This window comes from Camellia sinensis, chromosome 1 (genome assembly GCF_055761805.1).
Source record: "Camellia sinensis isolate YWXY chromosome 1, ASM5576180v1, whole genome shotgun sequence".
NCBI classification, from domain to species: Eukaryota; Viridiplantae; Streptophyta; class Magnoliopsida; order Ericales; family Theaceae; genus Camellia; species Camellia sinensis.
This window is the reverse complement of record NC_138961.1, coordinates 150,845,345-150,870,169: the sequence shown is the minus strand read 5'-3', so window position 1 is coordinate 150,870,169 and position 24,825 is coordinate 150,845,345. Positions and strand designations below refer to the sequence as shown.

Below are 24,825 nucleotides of genomic sequence, written 5' to 3'. Positions count from 1 at the left end.
CAAATAAAAATAACAAGAAAATTGGTTTTAGACAAATAAAAATAACAAAATTATGAACAAAAACAATAAACAAACAAAAGCATAGCAACAACACAGTAGTAGCAGTATAGAATAATGTTTAACTTTTATATGAAATAAAAAATAATAATATAGATTGTTTGTATACAATTGAATTGGTTGTAATTTAAAATTGTGAGAGTTCAATCCGAAACTGACGTACAATTTTAAAAATTTTTAATCCGAAACCAAACCACCAACTTAAAAAACTAATCCAAACTCATTAATCAGATGATGTTATGAATTATACGAATTTCTCGGTCAGCCTAGTAATAGTGTTGAAAATGGTTTAGTCTAGGTCCCTTTATAAATATGACCAGTATGAACAGTGTCTAACAGTGGTAGGAGGGTATGGAAGAGGAAGTGGAGGAAGTATGGATAGAAGGAGAGGAAAGCGCAAAAGCAATGCTGGAGAGGGTTTTGAGGGAGCGGCCATTGTTGCTTCTCCTTCCTCCTCTTCACAGAGTCCCTCTCCGCTTTGGCAACGTTGTTGAGCTCCTCGGCCCGTCCCCTTCTGCCAAAACCCACATTTTAATTCAGGTACTTACTACTACTACTACTCCTACTACTCAAATAACCTCAGTAATTACTTGGTTTCTTTTTTTTTTTTGTGGGTTTAGCAATAGTATCTCAATCCCATGTCCCAAACAGGCCCTAGGTGTAACCCCTCTATCCCTCGAATTCCCCATCTGATTCCATGAATCAAACAGGCCCTATGTGTATCATCCTGTAAAATATCATACTGGACACCTGAGACTGAGCCATTGTGAAGTAATATTGTGCTATGAGGTCTGGCCAAATTAGAATGGTAATCTTCAAGGGTACAATGCTCTCTGAAAAACATATAGTTGAGTATTAGGCTGTGATTGGTTGCAGGATTTGGTAAGAGAAATGGAAAGGGAAAAGAAAATACAATCCCACTTTTGTCTGGAAAAAGAATGTGAGAGGGATATGCAATCCCACTTTTTGTCTTTTGGTTCAGTGTTTGGTTCATGATTTGGTGAGCAATTTGGAAATGGAAAGGGAAAAGGTGTGCGAAATGTAGGTGAAATGTATATTTTATTCACATTTTACCTTCATTTTCCCTTTCCTTTTTTAAATCCCTCTCCAAATGCATAAACCAAACACGGCCTTAGGCTCTTTTATTTCTCCATTTCCCAACTCAACTACATAGTTGGGAATTTGAATCCTACCAATTTTTCTCATTTTCTTCTTATTTCCCTTTCCTTTCAATTTCCCTGATCAAATCCTCCCTCTAACCAAACAGATAAAAGGAATTTTTGATATTGCATGTTTGGTCGGTGCCTCTGACATTAATGATTTAAAGGAAACAAAAGGGGGTTAAAAACATCGTGAAATTTCGTTGAGCTTTTGGAGCCAAAGAACTCTTGCCTCTTGCCTTGGTGGAAGTTAAAAGAGATGTTGTTCAAAAGCATTGTTTTATGCATCTTTTTCGCTTTGATTAGAATCACTTTAGTTTTATGATTATGGAACAATGTCAAAATTACAATCTTCATGATACTGGTGGTGACATGATTGCACCATTGGAAATGTCAATCATTTTTGTGGAACTATGGGCAACTGAAAAGTTCAACAAAGTAAGTTTTCTCAAATAAGCTCTAGATTTGAATATGACTTTTTGTTAAGCTGAAAAAAATGTGACTGATGACATGTTTAACGCATTGTGATTTGATTGGCATATAGAAGCAGCCAGTAGAAGTGGTTGGTATCATGGTCAGTGGTAAATAATAGGTTGGTGGAATGATCATTAAGGGGTTGCTTGGGATGATCAAAATAAGTGCACTTTTTGACTTTTTATGAAATATGGGTTGGGTTTGGGTTGGGTTTGAAGTGATGTGTTAGAGAGGTGATGTGACTTAAATAAGATGATGTGACTTAAATAGAATAGTAACTTTTTAACTTTTTGTCTTTTTTCAAGTATGCCAAACTTGGCCTAAATATGCTTTCTTCTTATTAAATCTATTACATTGACAAGGATATCATGAAACCATTGTTTCTGTTTAGTTACCAGTTTTCCCAAAAACCTAAGTTATTAGGAAATGAGCTCAACAATGTATGTCAAGCTATCTAACACCCTCCCTCACGTGCAATCCCATCTTGCATGTAGAGAGACAAACAGGAGTAGCAAATAACTAAATAGAGAAGAAGAAACCAAATGGGGAAAGAATACGAAATGCCAACAGAGAGACTTGAACCCAAGAGACCTCTTTCAACTTGAGCTCTAATACCATGCTAAGTTACCAATTTTTCCAAAAGCCTAAGTTATTAGGAATGGGCCCAACAATGTTTATCAAGCTATCTAATAATTTCATATTGAAGGTTGAGAGAAATCTACTTACCAAAATAATCCAAACTACCAAATATCCTACCATAAACAAATATCCTACCATAAACAAATATCCTATGGCCAGAGCCTCAGATACATATGACAGTGACTCTGAATAAATGTAATTTCTCTTCCGTGGTTGTTTTTGCTATTTCATAGTTGGTTTAGGGTTACTTTTGTACTTATGCTATATTTAGTCATCAGGGCTTCTTTTTAAATCAAACTCAGCAGTTCAATAACAGAGGTTTTGTGAAATAATACTCTTATTGGAGACAAAACGGTCTCCTTGAATTACATCTGACCGCAATTTCCATCAAACAGTTTTTACATGAGCCTAGCAAACTGTACTACTGGGGTTGGAATAGCTACTGATATGTCAATTTCCCTGAATTTTTCTCCATTAGCTGTTAAATTTATACAAGTTGAAAGAATGCAAATATTTTCAAATGAGATTTATGAACAAGTTCTTATTGGAGACAAAATAACTTTGGATGCCTATGTGGCTTTATATGGAAGTCCGATAAAGCACTACTGGATACGTATCGGTTTGGATGTGCCTGAAACTCCTGTGATATTTTGTCTAGAATGCTTTGATGTTGCTCAGTTTTGCTACTATGTGTACGTGGATTGCCTGATACTTGTGCCTAGATTCATTGTACATATTTTTCTAAAGCATTAGTTGTCATGCTAAGAAAATTGTATTTTGTTGGAAGATTTATACTACTTTCATTATAAAATATGTACAGTTGTATGGAGGCTCCCACAAGGATCTCTATTGATGTTTTTGATAATCATTTTTTAAGATACAAACACATAGCTTGTGCTGTAATATTAGGCTGCTGTCAGCTGCATTCTTCCTAAGGAGTGGAACGGTGTGACCTATGGAGGCTTGGAGCATTTAGTAATGTTCATTGACTTGGATTGTCGCTTTGACGTTTTACGCCTTTCACAATCTCTTAGGCATCGAATAATGGAAGCTAATGGTAAGCAGTATACCTTCACTTTGTTATAAAATATACATCTATTATGCTTCTTTTTCTTTTTTTTGTTTTTTGGTTCTTTTTTCTTTTTTTTCCCCTTCCCCAAATCTTAGATAAGTATATAAGCCGATAATTGTTTGGATCAAGCCTTCTTCAGGTGTATTTTGTTTTAAGCATATTTAAAATTGTTTGAAGTGATTTTGTAGGGTACTCATTAGAAGGATGTTCCTCTGGTTGTTACTCCTAAATTCAAGATATTTTGGCACTAAACTCCCTTGAATTTCTAGAAGATATTCCTGCTTTATGTACAAATTTTAGAGAAGAACTGGTTTTTGAAGCTGCACTCTAGTTCTTGCTGCTTAAACTCTTAATTCTATCTTTGGTTATTCTTGTTTATCCCTTTTAAACCCTAAGGAGACAGCCAGCTCGGGCATAGGATTCTTGTCTGCTGTTTATCCAGTGCTGGGGTGTGCTGAAGGATTGGAGTAAAGAATCCGATGTGGGTTTAATATTTTCTTTCTAGTGGATAAAATAACACCTTTTTTTGTGTGGTTGGGGTGGGTTGGTGGGTTTTAAGTTTTGTGGGTGAATATGATTAGAGAAATGCTTAACTTGAATGAGAAGGGAATGAGAGAATGTTCGCAGCTACAGGGAAAGGTAGAAGGATAGACTGCTGACAAGTTCGCTGGCGGTCAAGCTGTTGCTACCTGGATGTTGCCAGTGGTTATTTCTTCCTGCATTTTCCTTTTCTCACTACGATTCACTGTGATTTTTTTTTCTTCTCTTCCATAATGCATGAAATGGCATCGTTTTCACAAAATAAAAAGAGATCATTAATTATATTGATATTTGTGGTTTTCTATGCATGTACATATGTAATTTAGTTATATTGATATTTATTTCATTTTAAACACTATGTGTGTATGTTTATTTGTATATACATATAATAAATTATATATTATGATAAATAAAGCAAATCTTATGATTCAAAATTTACTATTTTAGCAAAATGATTCACGATTCGATTCATGATTTGACAACAATGAGCTTGACAACCAATGCGTTAAAATTGTTAAAATTATTGTCAGATTCCTTATGAACATGAATTGTAATATGAATATGCGAGTGAGACTAGGGTGTTACTTGTAAGCAGCATGTTGCGTCTGCCTTTGGGCATTTGAAAGTGCCTAGGCACGGTGCAAAATAGGCAATGGTCTTTGCCCTTTCCTAGGCGAGTGAGTAAAGAAGTTAGACCAGGGCTGCAGGTTTAGATTAAGAACTTGGAATATAGGAATACTAATACGTAAAACTAGGATAAATTACACTTTGCCCGCTTTATGTTTGGCCATTTTTCTACTTTGGCCTTTCATGTTTTAAGTTTTTCCTAATTTACTCTAGAAGCTAACTTATGTCCAAAATTAGATAGAAAATGACACATTGATAGTCATGTGACAAAAATATTTTTTTATATATAAATTACACCTCTAACACACGTTGAATATAGAAATTAGAGTACATAGAATCTTTTTATTGTTAGTATTATGTATATAATCTGTGATTGTGTTAATTATTGATTTAGTACCTTATTCATATTGTTTCCTTGTTTATATCATTTCCTAAATTGTATCATATATATATTGTATATACATGGCCTCTACCTCATTCATGGGTAAGCTAAATCATTCTTTTCATCCTTTTTGGTATTAGAGCCAGAGCACAGTGACCCTAGTTCTTTGTGTAGCCACTGTTGGCACCTCTATTCCACTGCCCAGCCACTGTTTCATCTTCTTGCTTCCTCCTTGAGTGCCGACAGTCCCCTTCTAGCCCTTTATTTCACCTGATAGCCCCACCCAGCCAGCCTAGACCCCCCGAAACCACCTACCCAACCCTCTACACCCCTTGGCAGGCTGCCCTAGTGTTGCCAAGGGTCTTGTTGGCTGCTGACTAGGTGTTTCCTGGCCACAGATGCTTCCGCAGCTCTTCTAGGGCAGTTCAGTCCTTATTTTTTTCTCTTTTTAGGGTGTGGTACTGATGTATTAAGCACTTTTTGGCCTTTTTTTTTTTATTTAGTGGGCTACCAAATTTGTTAAGTAGCATTTATTTGGACTAGCTGTTGAGTTTTTTTTTTTTTTTTTGGGTTCTTTTTTTTTTCGACTTATTGTATTTTTCTAGATTGTGTTGCTTTGATTTTGTGCTTTCTAGCCCTTATTAATCCACCATGACTGACCCGTCCCATGTTGATTTCAATATGCGCACCAAACCTATACTAGTGACCATGGTTGTTTGAATCGTACGATTCGCGATATGATTGGGTATGATTTTTTCATAGAACGATTTGAATGGAGTACTTAAATCGTAAATTTAAAGGAATCGTGTGATTTGAAGTAAGAATCGTAGGAATCGATGTGAATCGCCGATACGTACGATACTCACAATTCAAATTTCATTTTTTTTTCTCCTGCCCAGATTTGTTAAACGACGTCGTCTGATCTCTTTAATTCAAAAAAAAAAAAAGAAAAAAAGAATGATAAATAGAAGAAATCATTTGAAGAACAGATGAAAAACTCAAGCTATGATTTGATTGAGAGAGAAATGAATCAAAGAAAGGAGACAAAACTGTTCGAAGAAGAGGATTTTCGAATCTGCCAGTGAGAAATCTGAAGGTATGTAAAGAAATAACCAGGAATTGTCTTCTTCTACCTATTGTCGGTCTCACTGCTCAGTCTTCTCTCTCTCGGTACTCAAAAAATTAATCTGTGGGTTAGCTTTTCTTTACCATAAAGTCTCCTTGTGGGGTTTTCTTGTGGGTGAGAAAACATTAAAGTAATAGGTATTTGTTTAATGTTGCTGTAAGGCTCCACACCATTATCCTCCTTTAATATATAATATTTTATATAAGTTACATATTTGTCCTTATTTGATTCTTTATTTAGATGACCTATAGACTGCACTAGAATAGATAGTAAGGAAGGAGAGAAGAGAGTATATAAACTTGCTAAGATGCGGGAGAGGAAAACGAGAGATTTTAATCAAGTTAAGTGCATTAAAAGTGAGGATTCTAAGGTATTGGTGAAGGATGAAGAGATTAAGAAAAGATGGAAGAACTATTTTGAGAAACTATTAAATGAGGAACATGGCGGTACGGCAATAAGGGAAGAAATAGTTAATAATACGATAAACCAAGACTATATGTTTTATCGCAGGATTAGGAACTTTGAAGTGGAGATTGCACTTAAAAAAATGAAATCAAATAAGGCTTTAGGACCCGATGATATCCCTGTTGAAGCGTTGAAGTGTTTGGGTAAAAATGGGGTTGCTTGGTTGATTAGGTTGTTTAGCAAAATTTTGTTGACTAGGAACATGCCAGATGAGTGGAGGAAGAGTATTTTAGTACCAATCTATAAGAATAAAGGAGATGTCTAGAATTGCGTCAGCTATAGAGGAATCAAGCTAATGTGTCATATAATGAAAGTGTGGGAGAGGGTGATGAAACGCCGATTGTGAGATATAACAGAGATGTCAAAGAATCAATTTGGGTTTATGCCTGGCAAGTCAACAATGGAAGCAATTTATCTTTTGAGGAGAGTAATAGAAAAGTATAGAAAAAAGAAAAGAGACATTCATATGGTGTTCATCGACCTTGAGAAAGTATATGATAGAGTGCCCCGAGATATAATATGGTGAATGTTAGAGAAGAAATGGGTGACAAAAGATTACATTGATGTGATTAGGGATATGTATGAAGAGGTGGTGACCACTATTAGATCGCCTACTGGAGAGACAAATGAATTCCCTATCACTGTAGGGTTACACCAAAGATCTACCTTAAGTCCTTATCTTGTTGCTTTAGTTATAGATGAGTTGACAAGAAATATTCAGGATGACGTGTCATGGTGTATGCTTTTTGCAGATGATATTGTGCTAGTGGATGAGATTAGAGAAGGAGTTAACACAAAGTTGGAGATTTGGAGAAAGCTTTTGAATCTAAAGGATTCCGGATAAGCAGCACTAAGACAGAGTACATGGCATGTAAATTTAGTAATAGTAACAATAAAAGCAGAGGAGAAGTGAAGATTGAGAACCAAGAACTGTCTAAGAGTGAACATTTTTGTTATTTATGGTCGATTATCACAACAGCGTGGGACATTGATGTAGATGTGGCCTATAGGATTAAGGCGGGATGGTGTAAGTGGAGAAGTGCATCTGAGGTACTGCGCGATAAACGAATACCCACTAGGCTAAAAGGTAAGTTCTATAGAACGGTTATTAGACCAGCGATGTTGTATGAGATGGAGTGTTGGGCAACCAAGAAACAACATGTAGATAAGATGAGTGTGGCTGAGATGAGGATGCTCAGGTGGATGTGTGGCAAGACTAGACAAGACAAAATTAGAAATGAGTGTATTCAGGAATAGGTAGGAGTAGCACCGATAGAAGATAAGTTAAGAGAGAATCAATTGAGATGGTTTGGTCACATTCAACGGAGACCAATAGAGGCAAAAGTGAAGAGATGCGATGCTATAACGGTAGATGGGAGTGTTAGGGGACGGGTTAGGCCTAGATTAACATTGGCTAGTGTTGTAAATAGAGATTTGGATCTACTTAATTTGACTAACGCAGTGGCCTTTGATAGGGCCGTGTGGAGAAGAAGGATTCATGTAGCCGATCCCATTTGATAGGACTTAAGGCTTGTTTTGGTTTGGTTTGATTCTTTATTCACTATTAATGGTTCTCACTTGTTATTATTTTCTAGTTGTTTATTATTTTCTTGTGTGAATTTATTTTTTATTTTAAATTTTGTAGATATTCTTGTGAATCAACAGTGATGAAAAAGTCAAAAAAAGTGGCTGACCTAACATGGGAACACTGTACAAAAGTTACAGAACAATTATTGTTACTTTTTTATAAACTTTTGGAGCTTCCTCTTAAATCAATGAAACAATGATGCATGAAATTTATATTAGATTGTTATTTTTTTCATTTTAAGCACTATATTTGTGATTTTATATGTATATATATATATATTTTTAAAAATATATATATATATATATATAGTGTTGTGAATCTTACGATTCACGATTCGATTCGATTCACGATTCGATTCGATTCACGATTCAATTTTTTAGAAATGCGATCCACGATTCGTTTCGCGATTTGACAACCATGCTAGTGAGTTTTGATTTTTCTCTTTCTCATCACACTCCTGTTCATAGCATTACGAGTATGGTGTTGAATAGGAAAAATTTTGCTGCTTGGGGCCGCTCCCTTAAACTCTATTTAGGGGGAAAGGGAAAGGCTCATTGGCTCTCATCTTCTATTCGGCCTACAACGATTGATCCTACACATGCCCAGTGGGATATAGATAATTGCACTATTTTAGAATGGATGTTCAACTGCATGGAGGACCATATTTACCACATGTTTCTTTATTGCAACACGGTTTCGAGTCTTTGGCGTGCCTTGTCTTAGATGTATGCCTATGTTCATAATGATGCTCCCATCTTTGAGCTTAATCAAGACATTGCTCGTGCCTCCCAGTTTGCTTTGGGTCTCTCTGTGTTAGAGTTCTTTGGATACCTTCGGGCTCGTTGGGAGGAATTGACTCAATATGAGCCCTTGACTGAGTTACCAACAGATGCCGTTGCTCTTGTGTCCAACCGTCTTGCCTGCCAGCACACTTACCAGTTTTTGATGGGTTTAAAATTTGAATTTGCATCTCTTCGAACTCAGATTTTAAACACATCGCCCATGCCTTTATGAGGCCTTTGTCACCATTGATAGTGATGAGCGTCGTCGGTGTCTGGTTCCGCACACCACTACTCCAGTGACTCCTGCCTTATTTGACCAGATGGCCCTTGCCATAAACTCTGGTTCCCAGGGTTCTATTGGTTCTAATACCAAATTAAAAAGCTCATCCCACACTTCTCCTTTACATACATCCCCTCCACTTCCTCGTCGTAATCCCCCTCGAGATCGACATCCTCCAAACCATTGGAGTTATTTGAGTAGTACTAATCATCCTATTTCCTAGTATCTTTCATATGATAGGGTCTCCCTTACCTATCGCTCTTTTCGTGGCAAGCTTCAATTCGAGGCCATTCCTCACTCTGTGTCAAAGGCCCTTCAAAATCCAAAATGAGTGGAGGCTATGCAGGTTGAGATGATAGCTTTAGAACAAAATCATACTTGGGATCTGGTTCCTTTACCTTCTGGCGTGATTGCTGTGGGTTGCAAATGAGTATGCTTGATGTCAAGAATGCCTTTCTTTATGGGGATCTTTTTGAGACGATTTATATGGCACATCCTCCTGCTTTTCAGACTGAGGGAGAGTATTCAGGAAAAGTGTGTCGATTGCGCAAGTCTTTGTATGGCTTGAAATAGTCTCCATGAGCTTGGTCTGGTTGTTTTAGTTCTGTCATCATCTCCATGGGGTTTGTTCAGTGTTCTGACAGTGCTTGCTTCATCTGTCGTAATTCAACCGGTTAGTGTATAGTCTTGTTGGTTTATGTAGATGATATTATTCTCATAGGTGATGATTCTGTACGCATTGATCAAGTAAAAAGGGATTTGGGGCACACCTTTGATATTAAGGATTTGGGGAGTCTCAAATATTTTCTTAGGATTGAGGTGGCTCGCTCATGGCAGGAAATTTCCTTATCTCAGAGAAAGTACACTCTTGACTTACTTCAGGATACTGGCATGTTAGGGTATAAACTTGCTTCTACTCCTATGGATCCCAATGTCAAGCTCACATCAGAGTTTAGCGAGTTGTTAGAGAACCCAAGCATGTATCAATGTCTTGTTGGACATCTAATTTATTTGACCAACACTAGACCTGACTTGATATTTGCAATCAGTGTTGTTAGTCAATTCATGCATGCACCTCATACATAACATCTTGATGCGGTTCATCACATTTTGAGATATTTGAAGACTTCTCCTGGCTTGGGATTATTTTTTATAGTTGCTCCTCAATCTAGGTTCTCTTGTTTTACTGATGCTGACTATGCAGGATCTAAAACTGATTGGCATTCTACTTCTGGCTTTTGTATTTTCTATGGTGATCATCTTATATCATGGAAGAGTAAGAAGTGGGTAGTTGTTTCTAGGTCTTCTGCAGAAGCTAAGTATCGAGTTATGGCACAGGGAACATGTGAGTTTCTATGGCTTTGTTCCATCCTAGCAAAGTTGGGTGTTGAGGAGATTGGTCCTGCCTCCTTATTTTGTGACAACAAGTCTGCTATTATGCTATCCTCTGGTTTTGTCTTTCATGAACGTACTAAGCATATAGAGGTTGATATTCATTTCATTCGAAAAAAGGTTTGGACTGGTATTGTGAGTCCTTTCTTTGTCTCTTTCTCTCAGCAATTAGCAGATATGTTCCTAAAGTTTATAGGACCAACATTACTCCAGCCATCCATTGGCAAGCTGTGATTGTTGAATATCTTCACACTAGCTTGAGGGAGAGTGTTAAATATAGAAATTAAAGTACATAGAATTTTTTTATTTTTAGTATTATGTATATAATCTGTGATTGTGTCAATCACCGATTTAGTGTTTTATTTATATTGTTTCCTTATTTATATCGTTTCCTAAATTGTATCATGAATCTATTATATATACGTGGCCTCTACCTCATTCATTGGTAAGCCAAATCATTCCTTTCATCATTTTACACAAACCTAAACCCTAATATAATAATATATTTTCTATGTCATGTGGCAACTAACATGGCATTTTCTGTCTAATTTTTAACAGAAGTTAGCTCTAGGAGTAAATTGAGAAAAACTTGGAACATGGAAGGCCCAAATTTTTGGGGGGCGGGGAGAGGGGGAACTTCAAGGGCTAAAGTGGGAAAATGGCCAAACATAAAGGGGGCAAAGTGTAATTTACATTATGAAATTAGTAGAAGGACGTCAATATAACATGCTTACGAGAAACAAAAATAGAAAGTAGAAAATATTATGTATAAAATTTAGGGAGATTTGGTGATAAACCCCTCACTGTCTAATTTGTCTTTCAAAAGGATAAGAATTATATAGGTACTTTCAAAACCTCCTAATATTTTAAAACTTATTTCGTTTACTATATTATCCTCATATCTATCAGCTTTCATATTAAGCCATCTTCACAGTATATTTCAGAGTAAAATTTTACTTTGAATCATAGTAAACTTTACTCTAAATCAGAGTAAAATTTACTATGATTCAAAGTAAAATTTTTTATTGTTAAGCAAATCAATATGTTTACTCTGAATCAGAGTAAAACTTTACTCTGAAAGTATAATTTTACTTTGAGTCAGAGTAAAATTTTACTCTGAAATTTTACTCTGAAAGTACAATTTCACTCTGAATCAAAGTAAAATTCACTATGATTTTAAATAAATTTTACTCTGAAAAAAGAAAAAAAAATTACTATGATTCAATGTTCAAATCAACACAACCCATTTCTCAGTATAATAATAATAATAATAATAATAAAAATTTAATCTCAAAATACATTTTCACAAAACATAGATAATTTCAATGGTGAATATTCGAGGCGTTTTGCGTTTGTTTCTTCTATTACTTTCAATAAAAGCTTGTACAAAGCCTGTACAGATAGAGAGACCAACGATCCAACAACACCACCTCTGGTTCAAAATCTATTTAGATTTCTATATATTTATGTGCATAATCAATCAGGTAAGAGATTGATATGTGAATATATATATATATGTCAATTCCTTGAACCTCAAGCCTCGATCCTTGGCGAACCTAACCTTGACCAGATCTTTGACCGTCGGGACCAACTTTGAGGTTGCGAGCATGGCATTTGCGATCTTCGGCCTCTTTATCTACAGTAGCAGTGGTGTTGGGATCGACAACTAACTGAGCAGTGGTCGATGACAGATTGGAGAAGAAGATGAAGATGAGAAAGAAGAGAGAATAGAGAAAGAGAGCCAGATCTGTATGTCTGTGTATGTACGTATTTATCTTGTGCGACGATTGTTCAGCGCCATCAACGACAGAGGAAGAGCAGAGCAGCGACGGGACCAGAGAGAGAGTGGGTGGAGAAGGTGGGAAGATTTAATTGAGGGTATAATAGTCTGATAAAATATTTAAATAACAAATTTTGTCCTTTATGCAAGACTTTATAATTATGAACGGGTTTAGATAGTATAATTTTTTTCTTAGTCCTTTTAACAATGAAAGGAAGGTAAAAGGGGTTTATAGCCAAATTTCCCTAAAATTTATTATACTGGAAAAGATAGAGACAGAAATGGTGTAGGAATAATTATAGCTAAATATCTTAAAGATAAGGCAGTAGCAGTTATGATACGAGAATAGGAGACAAAATAATGCTAATTAAACTTGTAATTGGAGAAAGTATAATTAATGTAATTAGCGTCCATGCACCACAGTAGGATTGGTAGAATATATTAAAAGATAATTTTGGGATCAATTGGATGAGTTTATGCAACATACTTGTAGGAGAGAAGATAATTACAAGTGAAGATGTCAACAACCATGAAGGAAAAGGAAAGCAAGGATACAAGAGGGTACATGGTGGATATGATTTTTTGGACCGAAATGAGGCCAGACATGACACTGAATAACTTTTAAGAGTGCGTCAAATAAATAGAAGAAAATACGGACTGCTTTGTATGTAAAGATTGCAAGGTTGTCCTTGGAAAGAGTTTATTGTCACAGTATAGGCTAACAATACTAGATATATTTATTAACGGGTAAAGTTAAACCAGAAATATATTGAAACCCACAAATTAGATGGTAGAATCTAAAGGTGAGAAATTAGAAATATTGAAATATAAAAAGTTTAAAGAAGCAACTAGAGTTTTGCATGATTCCTATTAGCGGGACTGTCTCAAGGAGTCATGAGGTGTTGCATGTGTTCAGTCAATTACAATAAGAGAATTTCCTCCTCTGAGTATGTTCAGATCTTATTTTATACCCACCAATGCAACCAAATATTTCATTTTGGTGGTATTACTGTGGTCATAGCTGAGTAGAATCACAAAGGCAGCACTCGTCATTTGGATTATACCTTAGTCAACTGTTTTACAAGCAAGACTACTTTAAGCATGGAGAATAAATTTCAGGGCTGGTTTGATTCGTTATTTTGTGGCTAAAAGTTGCTGAAACTTTTGGGTTTTAGGGTTTTTAAAAGTTGTTACAAAATGTTCAGGATGTGGAGGTTTTTACTAAATGAGGAACGCATAGAGTTTTTGGGGTCTGTGACTTCCTCTTTGAAAATGTTCATGAACCATGTTAACATCTCTTTTGTGACCTTTGTGTGAAGGGTTGATTGGTAGAAGAGGGAATGTGTGGGATTGCCAAATATAATTTTTGATATTTGGAAAGGGTGAAAGATATCTTTTCCTGAGCTTCTTAAAGTGAATATATATGCAAGTGTCTGTGAAGAAGACAATTCTAGGAATTACTCCTAGAATCCCTAAGGTATCAAGTTTGTGGTTGGTTAGACTTGTGTGGCCCTATCTTCAAAGAGCCTGTCTGGATGGAAAATTCTGTCAAACTTGTTCTCTATTGAATTGGAATAATCACGTCTACATATGGCTCTTAGGACAACTCCAATGCTAACTAGGACCATTATTTTAAAACAAAAACCAAAGATTTTGGCAAGTGAAGTCCATATAATCGTTCTAGAAGTTATTCAGAATTGACCTAGATCATACTTGACCAAAACTTTGACCCATGGGTTTCCACTACAGTCCATTTCTTGCAAAATCTTGAAATTGTCAAAATGTCCCTCGGTCCTAAAAATAGGAAAACCATATAAAAACAACTGTAATCAGACTTAGGTACACCATAAAGCAAAAGTTCTTATTGACTCAAAACATAATTTTTTAAGTTCCCAACTAGGACCTATAACTTCTGTTAAATTAAGGCCTAGGCCAAGCAAGCATCTCTTCCATGCCTTTTGCAACCTTCGGGTGCGTCCACTTATTTTTGTCAATAATAGTTAAATGTTTCATTGTAGCTATGCAAGATGTGTATTATCTGATATTATAGCATTGTGTTTTTCATTCTTTTTAATGTTTCACTAGTATGTAGACTCAGGTCCATGCTAATTGAATCGCTTACTTTTCTTTTCTTCTCTCTAGCTGGGCCATAACTTAAGCTAATGAAAATATAATTTTATCTAAGGTCCCTTGGTTTATTGCAATAAATCTTTCTTTGTTACGTCATGCAATCATATTGCATTGAAGTAATTAACATTGGTACCACCTGTCTTGTCTGGCTTCCCTTTTGTTTTTGGGGCATTGGGCTAAGATTGTTCTTCAAAATTTTGTCATGAAATCCTACTACATTGACTTGAGCCTCATATATCTTGTCTGCTTTGCAATTTTAACCATAATGTGCTGGCCAATGCATGATTTGTTAGTTTGCTAGTAAACTACATACCTGGTATGTATATATGTCTACTGTGTTAAATTTCAATTCAATCATGTTTAGGATCAAGGGTTGGTGCTATGTGGGAGCAAAAGGATGCTGATTTTTTTAATAACTCAAAGGAGGGTCCCTGTATTGAATACGACAAAGAATTGTTTGATGCATGCATGAGACGATTCTTATATGTTCGTTGTTATGATAGTTCAGAATTTCTTGCAACTCTTAAGGTTAGAAGCTCCTCTAATTATAATTGGTTATTGCTTCACTGAATAAGAGTTTTACCTGATCAAACCGTCATTCATGGTGGTGTTAACCATGTCATGTGCAAGTTCCCCTTGAGACATAGTTGATACTTTTTGTCTGATGTAATCAAGTTTTCTGTATGCTATTTGGTGCAAATATTCAAATATGTATGTTTGGAGATTTGTGTTATTGGCCTTTTGAGTCTTTGACTGCATTATGGACCAACTTAAGTAGTGCTATTTCATATTCATAGAGTTTGAAGGAACTTAGTCTTGATTTGCATCCAACTTATTGTGTAAACAAAGCTAGTTTTGTATATTTGATGTGGGGTAAATGTGTATACTTGGTTATCTATGTCAATGATTTCTGTAAAATAATATATATGGACCAATCTTTTTCCCCTGGTCTTCTTGTTGTGCCTAGGAACCACTGGTAAAAGAACATATGCAAGAACAACTTGCAAATATAGCTGGCATGTCACAGTGTCCCAAGTATCGCTCGCTCACTTGCTTGCCTGCCTAAGCAAGCTCAGTTGGTACAACTTTGCTCTTGCTATTGGGTTGTTGCAAACTTGCCATTGAACGTAGAGGAGGTTGGATGGGTAATTGGTAAGATCTAGTATGGATCGTACATGGACAGTAGTTGGAGTATGCTATTCTCCTAGGGTTGGGAAGAGGATCAAGTTGGCTCTATTGATAGTTGAAACGATGATAGGGTGTGTTGAGGATTAGGGGGCAAGTAAAGCCAGTCTCTCAAGGCTAGGATGGTGGTGATAGGGAAGACACCAAGGCTAACTGAGGTGACCTTTGAAGATATACCCAGATATCCAGCACACAATAAATGTGCACAATTGGTAAAGTTGTGAAGGCCTAGCCTCTTGAATCCATGACGATGGTTGTCTACTTGAACTCCATAGAGATCGCAGTACAAATTCTGGATCCATCCCTTGAAAGTGTTCTTTGATTGGCGCGCCAAGCTTGTTAGATCTCCCTGGTGTTGTTCCATTTGCTTAGTCGCTTGTTGGTGTTAGTGATGGAAGCTTGCAGAGTGTCAACAATGGCCTTTTGCTCTGCAGCCAACCTGGGGGTAGCTAGATTAGCAAACCAAAATTTCAAGAAGAGTTAGTGTCATCCTAAGAAGCACGGAATGGGACACGACAATTTTCAAAAGATTACGATACGAACACAGTGTGGATACAACAAAAGTATGCATTTTTAAGGTAAATTACACCAAGACCCTCTCACCTATTATCGATTATCACATTACCTCCTTCATCTATGAACTTGGACATTTTGACTTCAATTATAAAATTGTATCACTTTCTCCCCCTCTAGGCCTCCTCCGGAGAAAGGGGGTGGGCGACATTTGTATGTATGGTCTTTATAGTTGATGGAGTCAATATGTGTTTGTTCATAGATGAAGGGAGGGGGGGTAAGATAGCATTTGCTAATAGTTAAGGGGGTCTGGTGTAATTATTATAAATTTATAACCCATATTTTTTTTGGCTAATATTTATCCACAAACAACCAAAACAATAGCAGACAAACTAATACTAATTCACATGAAAAGACTACTCAATCTATAATGTAAACATATTATCTAAAAAAAAATCTATAATTTAAACACAGTTCAACATAATAAGTACTATTTCATCAATCATAAACAGTCATCACAAACGTCAAAATCATTTAAGTTCTATAATAACTTTATCATCCATAAAAATACATAAATAGCCACTGTTTTATTTAAGAAGCAATAACATGGTGTTAACATTGTCAAAAGTTTGTACCAATTGGAGGTTTCAAATGTAAAAAACACCAAATGATTAAGGCATAAACATAATGACGTCACCTGCTAACCAACTGTGTGTTGGTGGATGTCACTCACCTGACAGGCAATGGCTACAAAGTTCTCCACTTATCAGTGATATGCACGATTGCTCTTTTGGGCATGAAAGTGTACTCTCAAGGGCTTTAATGTAGATACATGAGTTTGACACAATGTGGCATTGTGTTAGGGTGCGCCCCTCCAAGGGTCAACACCTTGATGCCACACATTTGTGCCCTTTGGAGAGCTAAAGACATGCCCAAGAAGTTGTTGGTGCAAGTGCAAGTAAAAGCCCAAGGCATAGTGCAAGACAGCTTATGGCATGCAATGAGACAGCACATGTTAGGCTGCAGCCAGCAGCAGCCCAGGTCGCAGCCAGCAACAGCCAGCAGTAGCCTAGGTTGTAGCCAGTAGCAGTCCAGGCCGTGGCCAGCAACAACCAACAGCAGCCCAGGCCGCAGCTTTGCCAGCAGCCTAACGGCAACGCCAGGCCACAGCAGGCTGTGGCCCCGGCCGTAGCAGGCCGCGGCCCCAGCCACAACAGGCCGCAGCCTTGCCTGTGCAGCAGCAACTTTAGGCCACATTTTAGAGGCTCAAATACCTTAGTATTAAAGGTGTTTTGGGACCAAGTTTTGTAATTTTTCTCTTTTTGTAGAATTTTTAGAAATTCATTAGGACTCCTCAAACATAGAGGATGTTTCCTCTTGCTAGCTAGGAAAAGGCTTAACAAGCTATATTAAGGAGGGGGCACCCAAGTGTTGAACCAGACCACTTGTGCCTTTAAAGTACCCCAACCTAGCCAATGGTAAGGCAACTTTTGTAGCACTTTTGGTGCATTGTTCAACTCATGTAATGCCTACTTTTGATCAATGCAAAAGCTCATTTCGCCTTTACATTGTACAAAGCTTTTCTAGTGTTGCTTGCTTTAATTATAGCTTGTTGCTTGCTAATTTGTGGCTTGTTTCCAACCTGGTGGCTCTTAAACTAACTAATATCGTGTTTGCTTGTCTTTGCAAACCCTTTGAGCTTTATTGGTGGGCTAGTGAGGAGAGTCAACTAGTGCCACACACACTTGCATATCTCTTAACAAAGCTTCCGCACAGCCGGTGTGTGACACATTGCCAAGACATCTCATCAATATCTTTTGCAAATATGGTGTTATGTGGCAGCCTCATGAGGTGGGACACATGCTAATGAGGAAACACCTCCACATGCTTCCCTCCGCGGTCGAGTCACATCAACAAAGGCTAGCACACAGTGCCTTATCTCTAGGCTCGAGAAGAGAGATGCCTCAGATTGCTTCCAACACGCCTCACTCGGTTGAGGGTTCATCGCATGAGCACATTATCTCTCCTTCATGGTTGACATGGTCAAAGTCCCATCGGTCTAACAGAGTAGCCTAACCCAACGTGTACCCAATGCCAGAAGTGTGCACTTGTCCCTTAGCCGAGCTCCTCTATCCATGATGCTCACTCGGTTTGCTTGGCTTACTTAGACAACCCTGCCGAGTGGCAACATGATCTTCTCCATAGTAAATTCCTAGAAAGGCTACCCTAATATCAACTTCCTAGTGTGGGAGCAGGGCCTAGGTAACTTGCTCGGGATCACTAGAGGACTTGTGGCTTGGAGACTAGAATTAAGGGATCATTAGGATTGCTTAGCTTGCCCCCTTGGGGTATCCCAACCTTGATCAGTCTTGGTGAGAGGGACAACCACAAGAAGATAAACTATTGACCAAGGTCCACACCTTAGAAGTTGTCTCATACTAACGCTTCTTATATAGTCCCTGAGGTTTAACATATCTACCATCTAAGATCCTGTCATATGACCCCTGAGGTTTGATTGTGGTACGAAAGGTAGTGGAGAAACCTTTAAAATGTCAAACCAATGGGGTTGAGCCACCTGTCCAAGGTTGAGCTGCCCCCTGTAGCTTGATCCTCCTATATCAGGGCTTGATGCATATGTAAAGAGTGATTCATCTTCTCCATCATCTTCTACATTTCCAGCAAGACATGAAGATTTTACTTCATTACCTCTCGTTCTCCTGATATTTCTTTAGTGCTTTCTTCCTATTCTTGTAGTGACCTCCAAAGCATCTCAATGGCCGTCATCTTCCTAGAAGGTCCCATCCAGCCATGTCACCTCCTACTATACATAGTAACTAGATGGTCAATTTATGGGAGGTTGTGATGGTGTTGGTTCACCAGAGGAGTGGTCAATTTAACTTCATGAAGTCTACAGAATTAGGTGTTATTTGCCACAAAATTAATTTGTAACAAAATCATCAAAAGCAAACTTATTAAAAAGAATGCCTTGCTGAAGCAGGCTTCTTGAATTTTTTCCCTTGCATACTTTCTTTGGTACTTTTTTGTTGTTTAAGCTTTAGAATCTATTGAATGTTATTGATTTTGTTTGGTTCTTTTATCTTCTTTCATCTTATTGAATTACAGACATTGCATTATCAGCTTCGAAAGGAAAGAGAAAAACATGGAGTTGATGTTCATTTCCTTATGATTGATAGGTATGCGTATAATTTGATTATATGTTAGTTTGTCTGGCTTGATGTTAATATCTATTCTGTAAATCATTTAAACCAACACTAATTTGAATGTAAGATGAGAGCAGCAATGAATTCCGTAAGTTAAAAAGAGTTTGCTGTTACTCACCCTGATAATGTGAAGTTTTTGTGGAACTTATTTTGTGTAGTGATAGAACTAGACACGCAGATGGCTATTGATTGTGCATGTTATTTAGAATATTTCATATGTTTGGTATATACATTAAAGCATGTAAACTCCAATAAATTTTTATTATCATAAAATCCCTGTACTTATAATTATAAAATGGATTATTAGTGATAATTTTCAGCTCCTTGATTCTTCCCTGCTATCTTTCTTTCCTATTTTTGTTTCATGTTGCTTGCATGATTGACACCCATTATGGAGTAATATGATATTTGTTTAATTTCAAGTAATAACATGACAGGATAATATATGTTTAAATATCTTTCTTTAGGTGTTATGTTATTTGGGTTTCTTCCTTTTACCTCATTTATAAGAAAATTACTGTTCACCATGATAAGAAATGACATTATTTTATGTCTCTCAACCTACAAATTTTGCATTGTGAACTTGTGGAAGTTTTATTGTTCTTGAATTGGGAAACTAATTTGATGAACCAGTGGGTCTGAATCTACAATTTCATTTTGTACCAGCATTGGGGCTTTTTACTGGATTGATCGTGCTTCAACATCTTTAGCGGTAATGGGCAACAACAGGTAATAGTCCCCATAATTAATTTGCTGCACATGGGCCTGGGTACATGGTTCAAATGTTAGGGTGAGTTTTCTATTCATGGGTTTATTATTGGGTCCAGTTATTCTAAAGAGTTAAAAAATTTAAAGTTCCCCTTTTGAGGACCTAGTCTTTGTAGAACTGGGAGAAGTACAAAAAAAATACATATATAATTTTTCTATTCAATGGAGTTTTGAGTTATGAGATGGTATATTTTTGTAAGTTTGCTTAATCCTTGCAAGGTTGAACTCTTTTTCTTCGTTTTGTTTTCTTTGTATTGTCTTCTTCTTTTCACAAAGCAATCAAGTTAACGTTCCTGCTGGCAGCCTCCAAACCCTAGCCTATCAATTCTTAATAAACCTTAACCCCTTCCTCTGCCTTTTGATCATCACTTTCAATTTATCGTCTTTAGGTTAGTGGCTATCCAGTGCTTCTTGGATTAGGAATTTTAAAATCCAGCTGCCTACCTTTTGAAGACCAAGCCAATTGTAGCCTCTTTTGATTCATTGGTTATACTACCTTTCTTTTGCCTTCTAGAATGTCAAATGCACAAGCTTCTGTTGACCTAGACCCGCCACACAGCTAATATTAGCAGCACTGATCCAAGTTTGCTAAAGTTATCCTTACATTTGATGGTTTGTTATTTTCTCAACTACATTTATTCCAAGTTTGTATGTTGTGGCTCTTTTTAAAAACCAAGCCTTGCTTAGTTGTTCGTTTACAAACCCGACATTTTTCTCTCCATCATTTAGAAATCCAAGTTCATAAACTGTCGGACTTGTTTTTTTAATTGTTCTTCATTTACAAATCTCTACACTGTTCCTTCTTATCAATTAAATCCCCAAGTTTTTGAACTTTTGGAAACCTTTTTTCCACCATAAAACCATATGTGGATAGCCATATCTTTAGTACTTAATGCTGTCTAACATTAGATTTACATATATAATTAGGGATGGCAATGGAGGTTAATGAGGTGGATATTAATTCCCCATCCCCATTCCCTTATAATAAATTTTCTCCATTCCCATGGGTACCACCCTCCCCATTTCTTAATGAGTTTGGATTTTCCCCAACCCACTTTAATCCCCATTTTTATTTTATTTTTATTTTTTATATTTAATGTTAACAACCACTTTTTTTTTTTTTTTTTTTTTCAAGGTTCACAACAAAAGCTAAATATACCTTTAATAATTTTTCTTTCTTTTTTAATCTATACTATTATAAAGTGAGCAGGAACTTTGGTGTCTTGAAGCTTTACTCTCCTCATGCCATGTGGCAGTATTTTTTATTTTTTTAAAAAAAGTTAAACAAAGAGATGGGAAAGGCTTGAACCCATGACCATGGGTTTAAGTACGAGGACTCACACCACTTAAGCTAAGTACACATTATAATATTAATTTCATTATTATTTTTTTTTATTCCTACTTATTTAAATTGCACACATATCGTGTGTGCCACCCACTAGTATATTTAATGTTAACAACTTTTTTTTTTTTTTTTTTTTTTTTTTAAGGTTCACAACAAAAGTTAAATATACCTTCAATCTTTTTTCTTTCTTTTTTAATATATTTAATGTTAACAATTTTTTTTTCTTTTTTTCTTTTTTTTAAGGTTTTAGCTAAATATACCTTCAATCTTTTTTCTTTCTTTTTTAATATATTTAATGTTAACAACTTATTTATTTTATTTTATTTTATTTTTATTTTTTTTAAGGTTCACAACAAAAGCAATATACGTTCAATCTTATTTTATTTTATTTTATTTGGTTCAACAACAAAATCAAATAAACATTAATTAATTAATTAAAAAGTTTGTTTTATAATAATCAAATATATAATTTTGAGACAATCAAATAAGTTTTAGTAATTGAAAAAAAAATGTGAAAGAACGTGGAAGATTAAAAAAAAAATTACAACCATCTCTCTCTCTCTCACTCTCACTCTCACTCTCTCCCTTACATGTTATAAGAACCTATTTACAATGTTATAAGAGCCTATTTGAAGAAATAAAATGTGAAAGAACCTGTCAGAAGAAAGTGTTATAAGACCCATATTAAATTGCATCAGGGCATAAACTAGGAATTGCTTGTTGATCTCTTAGCCACGAACATTTTAGACATTAAACCATCTTTTTCTTAGCAAATTTGAACCATTCATTTTAATTTATCCAAAATCTAATTATACCTTTTAACAATCTAAACCACTCATTTTAAGATATCTATGCCTTACCACACCCAATCCATCCTCCATCTTCTTCCTTTAGTCCCCCACGAATTTTGTTGTTTGTTACTTTTAAAAAACAAAAAATGTTTTTTTCAATTAAATTTTTACTAATTTCACAACAGCATCACCACTATTCTCACCTTCACTATCACACTACCATCACCATAGCGACTACCATCATCACTGCCGCCATCACCCCATATCACAATCTCTACTTTCACTTTCGTTCCATCACCACCACCACCAAATATAAAAAAATATATTTTTAATTTTTTTATAAAAAATATTTTTCATTAAAAAATATTTTCTATCTAAATAAATGAAGCATAACATTGGGAAACAAGCTGATTTCAGTTAAATCTGTTCATAACTAAGAACAATTCTTTTATTTTTAAAAAAATTATTTAGTAAGACTTTGTATTCCCTTTTTGTTTTTCCAGCAAATAAATCTTTTGTACCCATGCTTTCTAACCAATCACGACTCATGCTTGTTTCGATTCTCTACAATTTTCTTATTTTCAAATACATTCATATATATACATATATATATATATATATATATATGTTGTATAAATTGTGTGATAATATAAAACAAATAGATTCATACTCGTTACTTGAAATTTCAGAACAAGCAAACCATTCTGAAAATTACAATACATAACAAAATAAAATAACATAGAAAAGCAAATCGAAACTTGCACTAGACAGTGTCCTTAATTTTTTTAAATAAATTTAAAAAATTCTAGATATGTCTAAAATTTGACAAGAATAATGTGACAATGTTAATTAATGTGTATTTGATTTTATTGTTGAGCCAAATAAAATAAAATAAGATTGAATGTATATTTAGCTTTGGTTGTGAATCCTTAAACAAAAAAAAAAAAAAAAAAAAAATGGTTGTGAACCTTAAAAAAAAAAATTAAAAAAATTAAAAAAAAAAAAAATCAAAAGAAAAAAGATTGAATGTATATTTAGCTTTGGTTGTGAATCTTAAAAATTAAAAAAAAAAAAATGGTTGTGAACCTTAAAAATAAAAAAAATAATAAAAAAAAAGATTGGATGTATATTTAGCTTTGGTTGTGGATTTTAAAAAAAAAAAAAAAAAAAGTTGGTTGTGAACCTGAATAAATAAATAAAAGAAAAAAGATTGAATGTATATTTAGTTTTGGTTGTGAATCCTTGTGGATATTTAGTGGGTACCCATCCCCTGTGGATATTTAAAAAATATCACTTACCCTACCCAATGGATAAGAAAAAAAGGAAAAAAGTCATGTATTTGGGTTGGGTCTCCATGGATATCGACAGGGTAGATTATCCATTGCCATCCCTATATATAATTGATATATTTTATTTTAAACCTTGATTCCCATTTTATTTTTGCAAATTTTTCAAGAATGTCTCCCGCAAATGTCTAGCCATGGATAGGTGTCTTGTGCATGTAAGCAAAGTCTATTTGGTTTCAAAACAGTTTTTTTCCTCGTAAAAAATCATAGGAGACGCTAATATATTTTTGTCATGTATGTGTCTATGGATTGGTCTTTTCTATTCATGTGTTTGTCTTGGGTCTAGATCTGCTACAGCGCAAAAATGTCTTAGTTTCCTACTATGATGTCTTTCTCCGAGTTGAAATATGTTTGACACGTGTGTCTGTGGAGTGGGTTTCTTAACTTTACACATGTTTAAAAAACCTATTTAAATAACCAAAGCCAATTTTAACTTATTTCCTAACCAGGGTAAAACGTGATTGACAAACACATTTTTTGAAAGCGTAATTTTAATAGCTTCTTGGCTGTAGTCAACTAATGTTAGAAGTCTAAAAATATTTGAAGTTTGAAGAAAAAATGATTAATAATAATTTTTTTTCTTTAATACTTCAAAAATTTAGAAGACTTCTAACATTAGTAGGCTTCCAAGTGTGGTTAGCAATCATGCCTTTACATAGCGTGCTTGACAATCACATTGTACTTGGGTTTCGCAAATAAGTTAAAGCCAACCCAGATGAAATAATTGAGTTTTTTAAAAACATTTGTTCAATAAAGAAGCTCGTGGAGTGTTGGTATTTCAAGTGTTAGACATGGACATGGTACTCCAGGAGGTGTGTCCGTGTTTGTGGTGGATTAGATGAGATCTGTCATCTCTGGTCCGCTAACATAACTACATCGAGAGCTATGTGCACTGTCAGTCTCAAATTCATTGATATCTTGTCTTTTGCATTTCATCACTTATAATCCTTTTAGCTCCTCTCCAGTTTGGCTTCTCCAACTTGAATGAATTCACTCCTTGGTGGGTCGTTCCGTTATATGGAACCAGAACGGAAGCGTGGTATGCACATGCTCTATAATGTGATACGATGAGGATAGACTTGTCTAGATTATACTATTAGAATTTAAGCTACTCCTAGAAAAATTTTCTTTTACCACTTAGACATTCAATAAAATGTTGTTT

General features: G+C 35.5%; 1 protein-coding gene across 4 annotated transcripts in view; it reads left to right on the top strand.

Annotated features, from left to right (window-relative positions):
* Positions 1-295: 295 nt before the first annotated feature.
* Positions 296-24,825, top strand: part of XRCC2 (homolog of X-ray repair cross complementing 2 (XRCC2)) — a 29,376-nt gene continuing 4,846 nt past the window's right edge. For all 4 annotated transcript variants that reach the window (XM_082887121.1, XM_028269261.2, XM_028269260.2 and 1 more), the window contains exons 1-5: positions 296-597; positions 3,240-3,387; positions 14,859-15,022; positions 19,316-19,386; positions 20,080-20,142. In XM_082887121.1, the coding sequence (XP_082743247.1) occupies positions 409-597; positions 3,240-3,387; positions 14,859-15,022; positions 19,316-19,386; positions 20,080-20,142 (635 nt within the window). In that variant the 5' untranslated portion in view covers positions 296-408. The remainder of the gene's footprint in view (positions 598-3,239; positions 3,388-14,858; positions 15,023-19,315; positions 19,387-20,079; positions 20,143-24,825) is intronic.